This window comes from Acromyrmex echinatior, chromosome 10, assembly GCF_024713525.1.
Source record: "Acromyrmex echinatior isolate Ae372 chromosome 10, ASM2471352v2, whole genome shotgun sequence".
In the NCBI taxonomy this organism is placed as follows: domain Eukaryota; kingdom Metazoa; phylum Arthropoda; class Insecta; order Hymenoptera; family Formicidae; genus Acromyrmex; species Acromyrmex echinatior.
The window spans coordinates 10542574-10562438 of NC_141861.1; the positions used below are offsets into that span (position 1 = coordinate 10542574).

General features: G+C 41.5%; 5 protein-coding genes and 1 pseudogene across 5 annotated transcripts; 1 reads left to right on the forward strand and 5 right to left on the reverse strand.

Moving 5' to 3' along the window:
- Window positions 1-3715: 3715 nt before the first annotated feature.
- Window positions 3716-4821, reverse strand: LOC147908284 (uncharacterized). The gene is made up of 2 exons (XM_087410531.1): window positions 4575-4821; window positions 3716-4515 (listed from the first exon to the last, which is right to left on the reverse strand). Exons 1-2 carry the CDS (start codon window positions 4745-4747, stop codon window positions 3969-3971), a joined length of 720 nt encoding a protein of 239 aa, XP_087266657.1. The 5' UTR covers window positions 4748-4821; the 3' UTR covers window positions 3716-3968.
- Window positions 4822-5565: 744 nt separating this feature from the next.
- On the reverse strand, window positions 5566-7284 carry LOC147908285 (uncharacterized; annotated as a pseudogene).
- A 1075-nt stretch (window positions 7285-8359) lies between these two features.
- Window positions 8360-9138, reverse strand: LOC147908286 (uncharacterized). The gene is made up of 2 exons (XM_087410519.1): window positions 9047-9138; window positions 8360-8885 (listed from the first exon to the last, which is right to left on the reverse strand). The coding sequence occupies exons 1-2, from the start codon at window positions 9136-9138 to the stop codon at window positions 8441-8443; spliced, it is 537 nt and encodes a 178-aa protein (XP_087266645.1). The 3' UTR covers window positions 8360-8440.
- Window positions 9139-11446: 2308 nt separating this feature from the next.
- LOC147908287 (uncharacterized) lies at window positions 11447-12432 on the forward strand. Its single transcript, XM_087410296.1, has one exon. It carries the CDS (start codon window positions 11583-11585, stop codon window positions 12072-12074), a length of 492 nt encoding a protein of 163 aa, XP_087266422.1. The 5' UTR covers window positions 11447-11582; the 3' UTR covers window positions 12075-12432.
- Window positions 12433-15092: 2660 nt separating this feature from the next.
- Window positions 15093-15895, reverse strand: LOC147908288 (uncharacterized). The gene has a single exon (XM_087410295.1). The coding sequence runs from the start codon at window positions 15673-15675 to the stop codon at window positions 15094-15096; it is 582 nt and encodes a 193-aa protein (XP_087266421.1). The 5' UTR covers window positions 15676-15895; the 3' UTR covers window position 15093.
- Window positions 15896-18435: 2540 nt separating this feature from the next.
- LOC105152954 (histone-lysine N-methyltransferase SETMAR-like) lies at window positions 18436-19592 on the reverse strand. Its single transcript, XM_011067524.2, has one exon. The coding sequence runs from the start codon at window positions 19518-19520 to the stop codon at window positions 18870-18872; it is 651 nt and encodes a 216-aa protein (XP_011065826.2). The 5' UTR covers window positions 19521-19592; the 3' UTR covers window positions 18436-18869.
- Between the last annotated feature and the right edge of the window lie 273 nt (window positions 19593-19865).

Here is a 19865-nt window from a genome sequence, read left to right on the forward strand (position 1 = left end):
TGAAAAACCTTCGCTTTCAGGTAGCCCCAAAGGAAAAAGTCGCATGGGGCAAGATCGGGTGAACGCGCAGGCCACCCAACGTCTCCACGTAATGAGATTACGCGTCCTGGAAACATTTCCCTTAAAACGTCCATTGTCCTTCTTGCCGTATGAGCCATAGCTCCATCCTGTTGAAACCACACATCCGAATGTTCAAGTTCTCTAAGTTTTGGTCACCCGATCTTGCCCCATGCAACCATTGACGAATTGAAAGCAGCAATACCCCAAGAAATTACAGGAATATCGCTTCAAATTATTGCTCGAGTGATGGAAACTTTTAGAAATCAGCTTCGAATGTGTATCGAAAAAAATGGTCGCCACTTGGACTCTGTAATTTTCAAAACTCAATAAAAACAAATGGCATAGCATAAATTTTCAGTTAATAAAAATAAAATCTAAATAGCATTTACAATGGCGTTTTTATTAAAGATTAAAATGTGGGAGATCATTTTGCCGAACCCTGTACTTGTATCGGCATGCATAGTACGCCAAAATATAATGCGTTCACCTATAACTATGATTCACGTTCTATGATTCAATTACAACCATCCCTGTGCTATAAGGCCATTACATAAAGTTTTTAGAAAAAACGATTCAGACAAAAGTTGTAAGGTTTCAAAGAAGCTGTTTACTGATATTCAGTTTTTTTTTCTTCATTACTTTCTTTGTTTCGGTCATGTCAAACAATCAGTTTTTGATTCCATCATGACAATGCATCTATTCACATTTCTTTAAGTGCAGACGCAAAATTCTACAAATTGGTTACGTAATTGTATTTCACCAAATTTGACAATCGAAATGCCTCTGCTAGTAAATTAAAAATAGTCAACCCACGATGAACGCCTCTGATATTTATTTATAACTAGCTAAAGCACGATTTATGGCTGTGGCATTTTGTTATAGCTAGCCAGCTTACGATTAACGCCTCTGACAGTAAATTAAATATAGTCAGCCTACGATGAACGACTCTGACATTTGTCTATAATTAGCCAAAACACGATTTACGGCTATGACATTTTGTCATAATTCGCCAGCCCACGATTAACGCCTCTGGCAGTAAATTAAAAATAATCAGCCCACGATGAACGCCTCTGATTGGATCATAATTAGACAAAGCACAATTTATTGTTATAACATTTAACCACCACTTGTACGATAAATAAAAGTGATATTTTCACGAATGATATAAAGATACTAACCTTTCCCATTTTGACTTTATAGAGTGCCTTCCAACAAGAAACACGCATCACAATAATCAATTTTGATCTTATAGAGTATCTTCCACAACAAGAGACACAATGTGACACAATGCATCATTACAATCTTGTTCATCAATACAAGGATGAGATAATCACTGTATTGTACTAAGGATAATCACTGTATTAGTACTAAGTGAGTCGCTTGTTAGAAAGCACCCATAACCTTCTCTTATCAAAGATAGACAATTTTCTGCTACTATATTTTTTATATTTTGTGGACACAAAACACTATATAAATACACACACACACACACACACACGTGCGCGCGCGCGCGCGCGGATGTGTATAGAACACTACTACACTACACTGAATTGACAGTACTGTTGCGTGGCAACGATACTGTGAACGCGGGTCATACTGGTTACAACTGATTGACTCGTATAACGCCGTTGTTTTCTACACATACAGCATCACGCAAAACTATATGCATATACATATACACACATACATACAAAAAAATTTTAACTTTTCACTCTAAAAAAATAGATACATAATCGATATCATGGTCACATTATCTTCTCCTTAGCGATTAATTAAGGTAAGGCGTTCACCGTATTTAAATCCACGTTATTGTAAAAACTGTCTATTATCCTTGAAGTTCTATTATTGATACGTCATTTAAGTGCATTCTCCAGGTTTATTCCACTAAAAAAAAATACAAATAGATGACTAGATATATGATGCGATAAAGTAAAATTCTATGTTACATTCTGTGCAAAAACATAATAGCTCTTTGAAACTGAATGTATCATAAAAATAATAAAGTAATATTTTAAAAGTACATTACATTCAGTAAAATGCATTTAGTTATTAATATTATGTTTAATCACCATTATTAAGAAAATACAATATTATGTAGGAAGGAAAATATTTTCATGATAATTTGCTGGAAGGTATGATTGCAGCATGTTTCTTATACTGACGCTCTTGAGATGCATGTCCGTGCGTGAGCAGTTCGGCCGTTAAGCGTTGAGCGGTGAAAGAAAAATAGGCAATATTTTAGAAATCGGCCCGAAATGCGCAACTAATTTCGAGCACATTGAACTACACGTATATAATTTCTATCATTTTATAAAAAATATATTTGGAGTAATGTGTTTATTAATAATGTTATTTATTAAAAAAAAATTATGAAAAAAGGAAAAAGCAGAATCGAATATAAGATCTTCAATATTCTGATCTTGCACCCAACGCCTGAGACCGTTAAGTTCTTGCGGATCACCTCAACGAACGCGGTATATACAGCGCACGGAAAGTCGTAAGCTGTTGTATATTTCATCAATGTTTTGAAATCATTTTTGCTATTATACATTAATGAAAAAAACATATGATTAATATAATTTAATAAAAAGAAAATGAAAGAATTTTAATTCACAAACACGGTTGCCAGTTCTCCATTTTTTTTTTGCCAGACTTCGGTTACTTGGACTAATATTTAATACTCCAGCAGACAAAAATTGAAGAGTTTCACATCTGCTGGAGTATTGAATATTAGTCCAAGAAACCGAAGTCTGTAAAAAAAAAAACGGAGAACTGATAACCGTATTTGTGATTTAAAATTCTTTCAACTTCTGTTGTTTCGATAGAGCGAGACAGAGACAAAACAAAAACGGATAGAAGCTCTGATTGTAATCGGTGAGTCTCCGCGCGGACACGCCGAACTGGGCTCGCTAGCAAAACAATCTGTCTCTGTCCTTTTCTCTGTGGTCGCTTGTTTCTAGCGACCGAAAATATTTTCTCGGCGATCTCGGCCGCTTAGCATGTATCATAAGAGGGAAAGTGATATTCTAGATAATACATAATTTTTATTAAATTATATTAATTTGTTCTACGATTTAAGTTACGATGGCGCGTGCCATAATTAACAGCCTGGAACGTGTTGTTTATGTTTGATCCGATAGACGTACCACGGCTCTTATCAATGATACTTATGTTTGGCCCGATTTCTTTACCACGAGTCTCACACGATATTGTAAGTGAAAGGGTTAATCATACCTTTCTCATTAATGTATAATAGCAAAAATGTCAAATTTCAAAACGTGATAGTTGACGAGATATAGTTTACGATTTTCCGTGTATTTTATGTACCGCATTCATAGAGGCGATTCGCAAAAACTCAACGTGGTCTCGAGCGTTAAGTGCGAGATTAGAATGTTGAGGATCCTATGTTCGATCCCATTTTTTTCCTTTTTTTCATAATTTTTTTTTTAAATAAAGTAGATATATAAGGCGGGTTCTAATCCATGGGGCTAGAGGGGAATGCGGGGTGCGGGGAAGTACTTGTAGACGCGGGGGATACCTAACGCGGGGGAAAGAGGGGGAAAGGTCTAGGCTTCTACACAATAGGGTTCCTACACAATAGGGCCTCTTTTTTTTGTTATCAAAATTTGATCATGTTTTTCTTTAAAAAATGCATTGATAATAAAGATTTGAATTTGACCATGACATATTTTTCTTTAAAAATGCATCGATAATAAAGGCTTGCATGTTAGAGAAAGATAGAGCGCGCGTGCTATGAGTGAAGAAAGGATGGAAGAATTAATAGAGTACGAGTTTCTTTTGTATGATACAGTTTTTTCAATTTTTATGGTTTTTCCTGGCGCGTCGAGGCAAAGGATGGGAAGTAAAAGACAATACACATGAAATAAGGCGAACAAAAAATGTTTTATTTACATCTTATTACATCGGTTTTCATACTTATTAAAAACTAAAGCTAATAATTCACAATCAATGAGCTGCTGTCCATTGAAGATGTCGCTATCACATGTAATGTTCTCAGATGCGATGTTGGAGAATCGCGTATACTTGGTATCTACCGTATCGACGAGTCGAGCTAATCGTTCGAACGTTACATCGACACACCCGTTAAAGTCAAACATACGGCGTAGCGTCGTTTCGGTCATCATAATGCGTACCGATGAAGAATCGAGACGTACGACCGTAGCATAGTTCAGCATGAAAACACTGACGATTAGCGATCCAACGCTTATAAAATTATCTTTGTATTCATTTCGAAACAGCTTATAAATATTTCCTCGCTGCTCGTAGAGACTCTTCCACGTTTCGAGAGACAGCGATAGTTCGTGTCCGCGATGATCTCCAAGGACGATCTCCACGTAACTCGGTGGGCCAACGATTCCAATTTCCAAAAATTTGTAGCCCGTATTCGTCAGATCGTAACGTCTGCTCAGTAAACGCACTGCACGATGCTCCGTACTGTGTACATACATAATATTAAAAAACGTTTCTTTTATGTATAGAACGTTGGAACTTACATGTTATATTCCTTCTTCACATCGTATGATGCACTGTTCTCTTTAGCGTACATTTTTTTCGACCGTTCGTACAAGCGGGTATCGTAAGACTGATTGCATCCGTGTAAATGGTACTTCTGGAATCGATGAGAGAAGATAGGTTCTCCCCCCTCTTTTCCAAAAATTTCGAACATGTTGCGACACGTTTTATCAAGTCTTTCTACGTATTTTCTTTGTCACGAATTTATACATACGTTTATACATACGTTTATACACACGTACATACATACGTTTATACATATGTTTATACATATGTTTATACATACGTTTATACATACGTTTATACATACATACGTTTATACATACGTTTATACACACATACGTACGTTTATACATACATTTATACATACGTACATATGTTTATACACACATACGTTTATACATATGTTTATACATTACAAAGGAAGGGAAAAGAAATACATAATAAATATGTTAATGTATTTTTATTTAAAAAATTCTTTTGCAACCACCAGTTATATATTTTCAAAACATTTTGTAACGCACAATTCTTAACATGCTGTCCACATCGTATAATATTAGTAACATCTAGATTAGATAAAGATTCCGTGTCTTCGTAAACTGCATCCAGGGTCTCAATGTAAATGCGTTCTCGCTCATCGTCCAAAAGTTCCACAGCCACGTTCGTTTTTCCCTTAACGTACACGATAGCATCATCTTCAAATACAGCTGCTGTGATCAAACGTTTCGCCTCGTTGTACGGGATCGTCCCGTCCTCCCATTGCTATCCATGGTGATAAGCAATCAACCAGGAGGCGCAAAACCTGTCGGATCTTGTCAAAAGTTTCCATAGCACGGGACTCGTAAAAATGTAATGCGTGAGAACAGTCCCCTGTTTCAGCACCGCCACTTCCTTCACGATAAATTTCTTATTAATGATGAATCCTTGCAGATCCACGAACGTTGACATGAGCATGTTGTCGAGAAGACTGCAGTCGATTGCGGTCGTACCGTAGATCTTATCGTGTTAGAGGTACACTTAGGTGATTTTGCGCACAACGTTGGTCAATGGATTATACTGAATCACGCGATCGTGTATGAGACAATAGGCTGTTGTATTTGCAGGTACATCCTCTTTACATTCAAAGTCTAATCGCACGTCCACGGTGCCACTCTTGATTGATTCGTTCTGTCGAGAGCAATCGATGATCACGAATGGACCATAACGTAAAAAAGTTGTAAAGATGAGACTCGGCTCGAGATATTCGTATCCGTAGTAGCCCTTGCAGAAACGCGCGTACAATTCGTACAGAATCGCACATCTGTTTTTGTCAAAATCCAGATTCAAGTCATCGTACGGATAACATTCCGAATTCAGGTAAAGTTTCGCATTGGTTAATTTGCAGTCGTCGAATCGACTTATATCCTCGGACATGATGTTTTTTCGACCTGTTTGCATAGCGAAAATGACGTAGCGCGGCTTCTCGAGCTGAGTAGCCGTCTTGATGGCCGACGAATGCTTGGTTGTACTCTGCAAGAGTAGAAATTCGTACAAATCCCACGAGCGAAAAGCCATGCTCAAATATCGTCCGCTCAAAGCGCGCAGCATCGACAGCTTATTTATCTCGCTCAATAACACATGCGGCATTCGCCACTGTACTTTGAATAATTCGAGCGTTGGCTCTACCGCCGGATCTCTCGTCAGACAATTGTTGTCGTTGCGCTATTAAAATCAACTCGTAACGAGCGTTAATCACCACGCGTTTGTAATCTTCACAAAATCCCAGCAGTACGTAGAGCGGTACACAGAAATTAAAATATCCGGCTGCAATAGTCTGCGCATCCCAGCCAGCATTCCGTAGAATCACGCTTCTGTCGGATGACACTGTTACATAGTTTTTGAGCGTGCTAGTTATACCCACATTTCTATTACGATCAATCTCCACACCATTGAGTTCATAGTCATATGACGAATCTCATCGAATATGAACGCGACACAATTATTTGCCAATGCCACATGAGCATCCTGGACAGCTTTGTTCTTCGTCAGTTTTCCCTCGACATATAGAAAGCTTTCGTACGGCAGTGTGTACAGATCCTGTTGCTGTATAGGTATTCTTATTTCGTCACTGTACCCGAATGTTGTATTAGCGAATGGATTGTATGTGTGAATCTCAATCTTGACGATGCGATCGTCAAAGATCGGCTCATCTTTAATGTTTAAGATATCAGTCATCTTAAAAGTTGCGCACCACGAATCCCAAAGATTGTAAAAATTTAACGTTCGACACACTGAGCTTCTTCTTGCTGACGCAGTTGGATGAGCGAGCGTTATCGAGCGGTGATGTTACCAGCTTTGTAAAGAATGCGTTATCTCTCTGCGTGCGCTCCGCTCCGTTCAATACGAGCATCTCACGCTCGCTGTCGCTGTCGCACGTGCAATCTGACGGTGATCTCGTCTCCGCGAAAATCGAGCAATCGTCCGTTCTGGTCGACGACGCGTATCGTTAGATCCGTAATGTTCCGTACCGTGATCGGCAGGTAAATGATCTGCGTCGGTCTCTCCGATATCTTATATCCTGGTGGCACGCTCGGCGAAAATTCGTGTATCGTGTGCGCGCTTTTGCCGTTGCTGTACGCGCCCGCGGTCATGTTACACTCTACGCGGATAACGTTTACGTTCATTATGTTGATCGACATGTTCGATTCGTGCCATCTTCGCGGTCGCAGCATATGCTTCGACGAGAATCCCAGCAGCGATCCAATGCTGTTGGGCTTGCCAAAGTTTATTCTGTATGCACATTTAATCTCGCATCTCATCGTGTTGTAGTTTACGCGGAGCGTAATCGGGTATTCTCCACCCTCGCAATTATCATCATCAGTGTCATTGTTGTTGATGTTGTTGTTGCTATTGTTGTTGTTGTTATTGTTGTTGTTGTTGTCACCATGCACTACGTCAACGGTTTCAAGTGCGTTGCGGTGCAAACGTCTCCGTAAAATCATACGTTTCAAAAATTCATTTATGTCTCGCACTTCGTACGAATCTTCGGGAATTGTAATTTCTGCGTCTTTGCCAAAATAAAATTTATTGTTCGATTCGTTTACATTCGGTATCGTGTGATAAGTCTCAAAAATCATCAGACCGAGCTCGTAATCGCCGTCACTCAAATCTATGGAGGGAAAGTAGTTCGCCGCGAGGACGGTGCTCTTCCCGCTCAGCGTAAGTGTCAGCGACATGACAGAAAAAGCGTTCGACTAATACTGAGATTTTACAGCACCTCGTCGAGCTTTTTAAATTCACGCGCGTCTACCGTTTGTAGAAACTGCAAACACATTTGACCGCAGAAGCTTTGATTGTACGTCTGATAGGATGTACGATTGTACTCTATCGTCGTAGCACCGTTCTCGAAATATCGCACTAGTTCCTTGGGCGGTCGAAGATTACCGAAACTGTCAAAGTATATGACGTGGTTATTCCTCTTGGCGTATGCTACCCAGTGAGTACCCGGCCCGGTCGCATCGTCCAGATTCACGATACCGCTTTCGTTTCGGTGCACCCCGCTCATCGGTAAAGCGTTACGCATGAAGAAAACACACCGCACCTCTAAAGTACGATACGCGCATACGTCTCGCGAGCACGTCCAATTGCACGTTGGTAGTTGCACCCGAGGGCATTTTTATCGTCTTTTTGGCGTTTTCTTTTCTTCGCTGCTACACCCTGTCCGCGTTTATAGGGGCCGAGATATAGTCCGCGTCCATATTTGTACGGAGCGAGATACAGACCGCGGCCCTGTTCCATCGCGCAGTCGTGACGTTGCAGCTCCTCGAGCTATCGTTTACCGCTTTCGCCACGCTGGCCGCTCCACTAATCAAGGACCCGAGCGCGCCCAACATTGGTAGAAAAGGTAACGCATCACCTCGTTTTGCCGTTGGAAGTATCCGCTTTTCGTTGTCTTCTTCCTCGTTGTCATCTTCTTTTTTGATTTCATGCCCATGCCGATCTTGGTCTTGGCTTTCATCGCTGCCCAAACGGCAGCAGCCGCAGCTCTCTCGCTCAGAGCCGAATCTCTCGCGGTGACACGTTTCCGCGCCTCCTTGGCGAGTACTTTGTCTGCCGCGTGTCTATCGGTGAGATCGTTGCTCCGAGAATATGCAATGTCGTGTTCTCGGCACGCCGCGTCCAGCGGATTTATGCCCACGTCACCTCTGGCTAATCGCTTCGTAAGCTGAGTGCCCGGGCCGCAAAACTGGTAGCCCGGAATATGTAACTCGAAAGGAAGCGCGTTTATCGTTCGATTCAACAGACTGCCGACGCTGACATTCGTTACAGTCCTTTATCTTAGGTGCGGGACTGTCGATGTGCGTTCTCTGCCACGGCTGATTGTAGTGCTCGTCGCAGCGACGATACGTTTGAACCTCCGAATCCGCCTTCACGTATTCCGGGAGCTTATCCCACACGTAGTCGATATAGTCACCGTACGCGTAAGAGTACAACCTTCGGTATATACTGCAGCTGCTCAGCGTTCAAGTCCTGAATGTCGAAAGGATGACACAGCACGAGATACATTTTGCTACTGCGCGACTCGTAAATTCGCGCGCCTTTAAATAGTCATTCGAGAGCGCGTAGCCTTAGTGTGAGCATGAAATTCGTGCCGCAACCGTTGTCGATACGCGTCACGAACTGTGACGCGAAATCGCAAATGATGGGAGGCAGCGTGGAGAAGCGCAAGCACGGCGAAATGCTGCCGAGTACTATACGCGTGATCATTTGCGGCCCATCGAATTGTGGTAAAACCAACGTTCTCATAAGCTTACTCGAGAGCCCGAATGACGTGCGTTTCGAAAACGTGTACGTCTACTCGAAATCGTTGCAACAGCCAAAGTATCGATATCTCGAAAATTTGTTTACGTCTATTGACGAAATCGGCTACTTACGTTCTCCAACAACAGCGACATCGTTCCACCGAGCGAGGCGCGTCCAAATTCTATCTTTATCTTTGATGACGTGGCATGTGACAAGCAGGATGCGGTGAGAGAATACTTTTCGATGGGTCGCCACGCGAACGTCGACTGCTTCTATCTCTGTCTGACATACGCGAGGATACCTAAACATCTGATACGTGACAACGCGAACCTGCTGATCCTGTTCAAACAGGACGGTACCAACTTGAAACACGTTTACAACGATCATGTGAATACCGACATGTCGTACGATGAATTTTGCACGTTGTGCCGCGACTGTTGGCAGCAAAAATATGGATTTCTAGTGATAGACAAAGACAGTGGGCTCACAAACGGACGATATAGAAAAGGATTTAACGAGTTCACGATACCGTAACGTGACCAGTCGTTATCGATACTTAGCCAGAGACGAACATGGCGAATGTGCGCGAGCGTGAAAAAATCGCGAGGGAGATCGAGAAGACGAGCGAGTCGATCCGCAAGAAACATCGCGCTCTGAAAACCGATAGAATCGAGAAGGGCATCGCGTTGGACAGACATTTTAATCCTCTTATCGAACCGCTGCGACTTTTCGTCGACAACCCCAGCATGCGTGCTACAAAAAGAGAGTCGCGCGACGAAGATGCAACGTCTGCCTCTAAACGTGAGAGGAAGGAGGAAGAGGAACAAGAGAAGGAGGAGGCAGAAGAAGCGAATGAGACGTTCGAGCGTTCCACGATTCTGCATAAATCCAATGATCGATCGCACGATCGCGCACAGCCGATAACTTCCACACCATGTGTCAAAATCGTACCGACGATAGAGTCGTTGGAGAATGTTTTCGAAACGACGGAAGACTCGCTAGCGACGAAGATTCAAAATCAAACGTCGGAAGGTCGAGGGCGTTACGAGCCGGCTTGGGCCCACTGGGGCAAAAGTATGTCGAGGCTGTCCTGAGGGGAGTGCAAGATAAAGAGAGCGGTATAGATCACGTGTACGGCATTTACCTACACAAGGATGGACTGATGTTTGGCAATAAACGTTTCGACGTGGATGACGCGGACAACATAATTATCAATGGCGTACGATACGCCGGTACACCTGGTCTTTATGAGTTGATTTTCAAGAGAATTCCCGACGATACTCTCTACACGGAAAACGATATGCACAAGTACAAGAGCATGCTGTTGGTGACGAACGCGCACAAACACAAGTACCATTCGCAGGGTCGATTATTGAGCAACAGGGGATACAAGTACAAACACGTAATCGCACCGTTGATGTCGATCACACCCAAGAAACAGAAGAAGAAATCTGGAAAGGGATTACCCATGCAATGATGACATTGAATGACAACACGATCGATTACGAGCACTGGTATGATCCCAATGAGCTGATGGATCGTCTACGATTGCTCGACGCTTCGCACCGAGCAGGCAACAACGCTCACAATAACGAGATGCTGTCGATCATCGAGGAACTTCGCGAAGCTGGTCTTATTATAAATTAAATCGCGTAGCCATGAAACGATTCAGTTGAGTAACATCAGCGAGAAAAAATACATTATTTTCTCGTACTCAGTGTATTACACGTCGAATCATGAAAAAGAAATCTGAGAAAAAGAGAGAGAAAATTAGCTCCGAGAGACGTCAACTCGTTGAGGAATTGCACGCTCGTGCGAGAAGAAATTTTGATTTTGACACGCGAAGGCGTGTCATAGTTCGGGGATACGACGATCTGTGGCAGGCCGTTGAGATGCGTCCGTACTCAGGTTTCAACAGAGGCCACCATTACATACTCACCGTCATCGATGTGTTGAACAAATACGCGTGGGCCGTACCACTCAAGAGCAAGGGTGGAAGCGAGACGGCTAACGCAATCGCTGAGATCGTTCGAGAGAGTAGAAGATGTCCAAAAAATTTACAAACGGATATGGGGAAAGAGTTTTACAACGCCGATGTGCAGAAAATCTTGAAAAAACACAATGTTAATCACTATTCCACGTATTCGACGTTGAAAGCGTCAGTAGTCGAGCGGTTCAATCGCACGCTCAAGAACAACATGTGAAAGATGTTTACGCTCAACGGCAATTATAAATGGGTCGACGAGCTGCCGCGTCTCCTGTCAGATTACAACGCGCGCAAGCATCGCATCATCGGCATGCGACCCGCTGAAGTAACTCCCGCGATCGCCGAAAGACTCTTGGACACGGTGTACAGCGCGATAAAGATCGCGGGTCCTGCAAAATTCAAAATAGGCGATTCGGTACGCGTGAGCAAGTACAAAACGATTTTTGAGAAGGGTTACACGTCAAATTGGACCACCGAAGTGTTTACGATCATTAAGGTGCAGCGTACCAATCCTGTAACCTATTTACTCGAGGATTATTGCGGAAAATCCGTCGCTGGAGCGTTCTACGAGTACGAGTTGCATCGCGCTACTCATCCAGACGTGTATCTCGTGGAGAAAGTACTTCGCAGGAAGGGAGACAAGGTGTACGTCAAGTGGTTTGGATTCGATGGATCACACAATTCATGGATACACAAAAACAATGTTATTTGATAAAAATTTTTGATTCATATATTTTATTTCTACATATAAAAAATATATCAATATAAGTATATAAACTAAGTATATTTTTTATTACTTCCCATTCATCTTCGTTTTGCAGTATACAGATATAAAATACGTATATAAATGTATGATACATGAAAATGAAAATAATAGTAATACATAATAAATGATACTACATAAAACGTAATAGTAATACTTATATAAATGTAAAAAAAAATGCATTACGTGTAAATTATAATGATAATAGTAACATGTACACTGTATGAAAATGTAGAAAAAACATAATAGTGATATAAATATTGATACACACACACACACACACACACACACACACACACACACACATATATATATATATAAAGGTATCCGCCAATGCCCCCACGGTAACGTCGAGTCTGGTACGACGTATCGTTTGTCATCGTATGGACTCAGAGCGATTTTCGATTCGGATATCATGTACACATCGTGCAGTTTAGATCGTATACACGATTGACGACGAGTCATTTCGATCTCTTCATTCAAACACCGCGTGTAATCGTCGAACGTTATCGTTCGCGCTATGTTACCCTTTACGCCTTTCGCTTTTTTAGTTTCTCTCTTGCCGTCCATCCTCACCGCGTACATCTTCGCTCTGAGACCAACGAATTCGGTCATTATCACACCGTTATTTTCGTCTTTCATCACCAGGTACTTTTTTGTTCGCGAGAGGCATACCGTACGCGTTGTCCATCGGATAATCACTCGTGTCGAATCTAGCGATATCACGTTTCATAGTCTCGTAAACGTTCTCGCACTCGACGCTGTATACAAGACTGTCCGTGTCGGTGTACATAATTTTACATTTGTCGCGAAATAGTGGTAACATATACTCGTGATGAAATTCGTACAAGCAGACTTTCGATATGTCGAGTATACACATACCCAAGTAAATCAGCTTGTTGAACTTCACCTCGAGTTTGCGCATTTCGACGGCGATCAAATTTTCCGCAAAGATGCTACGGCTGTGAAAATTCGGTTTCGCAATCATTGCCTCCGCACCGTACCGTCCGTCCCATTTTGTTAATAATTTTACGTCAACGTGGTTGCGCACATTCTCCATAGTTTTATCGAATACCGCGTTGTTCATTAATTTATATAAATTTTTCTCGAAATCATTTTTAGCGTGAATTCTGAAATTTGTATTGAGTTCAATATAATCGCGAAGCCATGGAGATTGCGCGAATTGTAATACTCGATGAATCTTTGTTACGCGAAGACCGTGACGAGTACATTGCTGCAGGTTGCGGTAGTGGATGACGTAACGCTGTTTATCGTATAGCGTCGCTAAAAGTTTAGCCTCGCGCTTGCCGGGCGGCTTATCGCGCGTCGGACAGAACGGCAGGTCAGTGTGCAGATCGTGTAGATGTTGTGGATACTCGAGATCGACTTCGAGAATGTAACCGATGGATGAATCCAGAGCAATCGCACGTCAAAATTCGCAGCGTCTTCGACCCATCGAAATTCGGCGTATGGCAATGGTTGACACATCGCCCATCCGTATAAATTGTTAACATCGTAGTACATCAAGTACGACGATGGTTTCGATGAGTCGTACGAACGCATGTACTTGTTATTAGCCTGTGCGTATCTACCGGAACATTGACTGAGACCACCGCGTATACCGCGCTCGATGAACATGACCATATCGATGTCGGTAAGTAACTCGAATCTTATACGCGTATGTTTTAGCATCGCATCCCACGTGAAACCAGGCAATGTATAGTAATGCGCAGGATCGAGACCGTAACTCGCGATACAACTTTCGAGGAAATTTTCGAAAATGTCGGCCAATAACAAGACATCAGTTTTCAAGTACAGATCACTGTACTCGCCGAGTGTTTGAATGGAGAATCGCTTCCAGATGTTCGCGGCGTGAGCGTAATCGCTCTCGGATACTGTATCGCCTGTCAACGAACTGAAAAATAATTCGCGCGGTGGTAAGCGCGTGTCCTGCAATTTTTCGACGCGATCAATGTACTCGTACGGAAAGACACCTTTTCGTGTGAGTAATTCAAATTCTTCATCTGATAATGTTGGAAATTCGGAACGTACAATTTTTAATTTGTCTCTGCTTAAAAACGTCAATTTATCGAGGCTTGCGTTTAGAAATTTTAAAGAATCGATAAATCGTAATTTTATGCAATTTTTCCGAAAATTCTTTTCATTTGTGTCTTTGGTGCTATCGACATTTTTAGTGAATGAAATATATTTTTCTTTAGTTATCGATAGTATATTTACATGTCCTTCGAACGCGGTAGCAATTTCTTTAATTATAAAATGCTCGTCGTAGCCTGATAAATTGTGAAAAATGATCGGAATATAAAATGAATTTTTATAATTTAAATTACAATTTGCATGCGCTGGACCATTGAATCTACCGGTGAGATGACAATGATCGCGGACCCGCGTATCGTCCGGCGCGAACGGTTTCTCGCAAATATGGCAACGCGTCGCGCTACGGTACGCCTCCAATTGTTCTTTCGACAACGTTTCCATGGGTACGTTGGCGGATACTATATTTTTAACTTGATGCGCCAAATCATTGAGTTGTCGCGCGAACCACGTTATGCAATCTTCATCGCGACGGAACCGATACAATGATAACGCGTCGTTGTACGAACATCGCACGTAGTATCCTATACTAAATACCTCGTGCTATTGATGCGTGTACGACGACGACGATGCATTTTCCTTTTCAAGTTCCATCTTCCGTAGAACGCACTCCAAATCAGCGTAGACGATGAATGGGGCGCTCTGCTTATTGCAGTGGTTCTCAAATTCGAGCCACTTGTCGTCCACGCTCGGCAGTTTGATAGCGAAGTCGTTCATCTTTTCGCAGTCCATTACGTGCGACTGCAATTTTTCGTTGGTATTAAAGTAGTGCAAGCATCTGAAAAAAGAAAAAATTATAACTATTACCATTATTTTATTAATGAGACGGAAAATTATAATAATTTTTCATGTATATTTACCGATCGCAGAAAATTTTCTTGTTCTTTTTTCTACTAATCTGCGAACTCACGAGACGGGATAAGTTTTTTATCCACGCAAAATGTCCAATACCATCGTTGTGTGGATCTTGCACGTACAGCATGTTGACGTGTTTCTCCTTCTTTTCATTGGTGAGTCGCAGAGGAAGGACCTGTTTATTCTCGATGCCGTACACGTTGATCGACACCGCGTTCAACCGTTCGAATTTATAAATATCCTTTAAAGTCATCGGAAACTCAATGTTTGCGAGATTTAGTACTGTTGTATAATGCGGATATGACGATTCCCGATTTACATATCTTTCTGCAGGGTACAGAGCGGCGACTACCGTCCACGCGAAACATGCATTGTCTGCCGAATAAACACTGATCATCGCCCGTTTCGTCGCTATTTCTCGTGGCACTTCGATGTGACATCCCGCGTGCATTGGATTATGTTTATTCACATTCACTATCAAATTGAGGATTCGCGACAATGCCCACCCGCTGTCGCGTTCCTGGAATTCTTCGAGCGATGCTAGGATAGGCTCGACGATGTGTCGCTCGTACCACTCGTGCATATCGGTGCAACGATATATCTCGCTGTTCTTTGTAATTATGCTCTTATTGGCACGTTTATCCTTCGTCGCAAACTCGCCATTGAACGCAGTATTCACTTTTGCGCTACCGTGTCTTTCTACTGCGCCTCGCACACGCTCGAACACTATTTCCTTCGCGTCTTCCAAAAACCGTCGCGGCTCAATGTGATTAGAGTTTATCACATCATTTACCTGTCGATACACGGTTTTCAAACGCGGCGTCGATCTCTCACCAGATGAGAGATCTTTCGTCGCGATTCACGTACTTGCCACTCGCGTAGTCGCCACCAATGTGCACGAAACGTTGCTCCAATTGCACTTTTGCACTCGCGAGTCGTGCGATCCTCGCCACCATGGATTGTCTGTGTCCAACGGCGAGACGCGGACGCTTGGCACGACAAAGTTCTTCAAGCTGCTCGATGCACTCGTCGCATCGTTGCAGCCACGCGAAATATTCCACCAGAGTAGCGACCCGGCCGCACTGTTCCAACAATTCGCGTACTCGCTCGTGATTTTCCATGTCTTTTTTTACAGTCTTTAGATCACACTCTTCTACGGAGCACTTGCATGTGATTCATTCACAATACTATTCGCAATAGTTTTTTCAATGTGTGCACTGTGGGCACTTGTTGCATGGAAATATAAGGTATGTTGATAGTCTGCAATTTGTGCAAGACTGACCACTTAGCGCGTAAATATGTCCAACATCGTGCTTCCTTATGAGATACAATCCTGCGATATCATTCAAACGTATCATGCATTCTGCACATATACGTAAAGCACCATCCGTCGTTGTATAATAATAATGGATTATACAATGTTTTGTACGGCTGTTCAGTGCACGGATTTCTGATGATGACACAAACCTTTGTACATAATCTGTATCAATCTCGCTCAAATCGCTAGTATAGCCAGCGTCGTCCGATAATGTTTCTTCGTCGGAATCGATCTCTTGATCCATTAGTTCTTCGAAGTTCACTTTTTCGAGTACTTCGAACACTTCGTCTCTGATATGTGCGAACTGTTCCGGATCTGCGTTTCGAACATACTGGACTGCGTTGGCTATGTTCGCATGGTTAGCCATATTATGCTTATCAATAACTGAAGCATCAGTAACTGAAGCGACTGATTCCTTAGTCTTCCAGGACACCACTGTGGTACATCGAACACTTATGCACTTTTATATATTTCATTATGTCCAATGGACTCCAAAATTTCTCCGTTTCATGAAAATATCAACAAAAAAAGGAAAAAAAACAATCGTTAGTACAAAGCACGAACATAAACCTCAAACTTTAACGATCACTGATCTGTGAGTGATAATATTCAAGAAACTTGCCATTAGAAAAATCTTTCCAACGATATTGGAAACATAAACAAAAAAACATAGATCCTCAGAATCGTCAGATCTACGACAAAATTTATGAAAAAGATTACAAATCATGTAGAAAAAATCCTATTTACATAGGATCCACATTTAGATTTTGTATTTACTGAACTGATCGTGTATAAATAAAGACTCATATTTTCACTGTATCATACAAAAGAAACTCGTACTCTATTAATTCTTCCATCCTTTCTTCACTCATAGCACGCGCGCTCTATCTTTCTCTAACATGCAAGCCTTTATTATCGATGCATTTTTAAAGAAAAATATGTCATGGTCAAATTCAAACCTTTATTATCAATGCATTTTTTAAAGAAAAACATGGTCAAATTTTGATAACAAAAAAAAGAGCCCCTATTGTGTAGGAGCCCTATTGTGTAGGAGCCTAGACCTTTCCCCCTCTTTCCCCCGCGTTAGGTATTCCCCGCGCCTACAAGTACTTCTCCGCACCCCGCATTCCCCTCTAGCCCCATGGGTTAGAACCCGCCTTATATACCTACTAAATAAATAATGTTATTAATGAACATATTACTCAAAATATATTTTTTAAAATTATAGAAATGATATGTGTACTTCAGTGTGCTCGGAATGAGTTACACATTTCGAGCCAATTTCTGAAGTGCTTTTTCCTTTACAACCGCTCAACAGTCGACTGAAGAAGTCGCTGAACCGCTGGACCGCACGCGGACGTGCATCTCAGGAGCGTTACAGTATAAGAAACATGCTGCTACCATACCTTCCAGCATGAAAATTATCATGAAAATATTTTCCTTCCTACATAATTGTTATTTTCTTAATAATAGTGATTGAACATCATATTAATAAGTAAATACATTTTACTGAATATAATGTACTTTTAAAATATTACTTTATTATTTTTATGATACATTCGGTTTTCTTTCAAAGAACTACTGACCACGCTTACCACGCACTGTGCCACAAAATATAATATCTTTTAATATAGAATACTGATAATATCAATTTAAAGCTAATAAGAGTCAATACAGAACGATATGCGTAATTTTAAACTGAAATGATGACTTAACTCCAATAATTCCGCGATGTCTTCTTTATTCAACAAATGTGAATAAAAAAGGCATGTTGAATAAAGAAGACATCACAGAAGACTAAGGAAAGTAAATTATTAATAATTTGCTGGAAGGTACAGTCGCAGCATATTTCTTAGTGCAACGCTCCTGAGATACACATCCGCGCGCGATCCAATGCGGCTCAGCTGTCGAGCATTGAGCGGCGGCGGTGAGAAGAAAGGAGGCGACGCTTCAAAAGTCGGCCCAAAATTTAACATGTACTCCAATAACTATAGGAAGAATACCGAATCACTTCAATAGATAAATAAAAAATTATTTGTATATTGTATATAAAAGCACATACTAGCTTGATCAAAAAGTTTCCGGAATTCATTCAGAAAATTCAAAATACAAGTTTATTCATCAAAAGTGATATTGTCCCCTTCAAAGTACTCTCCAGCAACTGCAACGCACTTATGCCAGCGCTTGATCCAGCTCTCGAAACATTTCTGGAACTCTATTATTAGTATAGCCATCAGAGCCGTCTTCGATTTTTCCATTACCTCCTTTCGGCTGTTAAAACGCGTTCCCCGCTGTGGTTTTTTGACTCGATCGAACAGAAAAAAATCGCAGGGAGCCATATCGGGTGATTTCGATGACTGTTGGATGGTATTCGTTTTGTTCTTGACCAAAAATTCACGGATAATGATGGCACTGTGCGACGGTGCGTTATCATGGTGCAAAATCCACGAGTTGTTTACTCACAAATCCTTTCTTTTTTGGCGAATTGCTTCACGCAAACGTCTCATAACGCCCAAATAATACTCCTTATTAACTGTCTGACCTTCTGACAAAAATTCGTGATGTACAATACCGTTGTAATCCATGAAAACCGTGAGCATTGCTTTCTTTTTCGACTGAAAACGACGTGGTTTTTTTGGTCTTGGCTCATTTGGAGCTCTCCATTCACTCGCCTGATGTCTGGATTGCGTGTCGTACTCATAAACCCACGTCTCGTCTCCAGTAATGATGCGTTTGATGAATGTTGGGTCGGATTCAGTCTTGGAAATCATGTCTTTGGCGATGTCAACGCGGTCCCTTTTTTGCATGAAATTCAGTTCCTTCGGGACCAACTTTGCAGCAACACGGCGCAAACCCAAATCATTAACTACAATGTCCTGAACGGATCCATAAGCAATGTTTAAGTCCTCTGCCAGCTCTCTGATAGTTAATTTGCGGTTATTGGCCAACATTTCTCTCATTTTATTGATGTTTTCGTCGGTTTTCGATGTCGACGGCCTGCCACTACGTTCGTCATCCTCGACGGATTCACGACCACTTCTGAAGCGTTCATGCCACTCGTAAACGGTTGTTTTCTTTAGAACATCACTGCCGAAACAGTTTCCCAACATTTCCAAGGTTTTCGCACCATTGAATCCATTTTTAACGCAAAATTTGGGAACTACAGTATAAGACAACAAAAAACGCAAAAAAGAGAATATTGCCATGAATAAAAAAACGATACAAAAAACAAATGGTTATAAAACGAAAAGTGTTACAAAGACTATATGCTCCAACCGGTTTTCGGCCAAGATATGGCGTAATGTAATTTTTTTAGAAACAACATTTATTAATCATTTTAAATAAATATGACCAAGTTTTATAATTAATCGATTGAGTGCCAACATCTGGCTGTTATCGAAATCGATTGAAATGCAATATCTTCCTCCCTTGATAAAAGAGCTTTGATTGTTTAT

Bases quoted from the DNA above. Each gene is read 5' to 3' on its own strand.
- LOC147908286 (XM_087410519.1), bottom strand. From the start codon at position 9,138: ATGTATCTCGTGCTGTGTCATCCTTTCGACATTCAGGACTTGAACGCT. The intron at 8,886-9,046 runs GTGACTATATCG...AACGAATGTCAG, and splicing joins GTTGTACTCTTACGCGTACG to CGTCGGCAGTCTGTTGAATC.
- LOC105152954 (XM_011067524.2), bottom strand. From the start codon at position 19,520: ATGTTGGGAAACTGTTTCGGCAGTGATGTTCTAAAGAAAACAACCGTT.
- LOC147908284 (XM_087410531.1), bottom strand. From the start codon at position 4,747: ATGTTCGAAATTTTTGGAAAAGAGGGGGGAGAACCTATCTTCTCTCAT. The intron at 4,516-4,574 runs GTAAGTTCCAAC...GTATGTACACAG, and splicing joins GTGAAGAAGGAATATAACAT to TACGGAGCATCGTGCAGTGC.
- LOC147908288 (XM_087410295.1), bottom strand. From the start codon at position 15,675: ATGCACGAGTGGTACGAGCGACACATCGTCGAGCCTATCCTAGCATCG.
- LOC147908287 (XM_087410296.1), top strand. From the start codon at position 11,583: ATGTTTACGCTCAACGGCAATTATAAATGGGTCGACGAGCTGCCGCGT.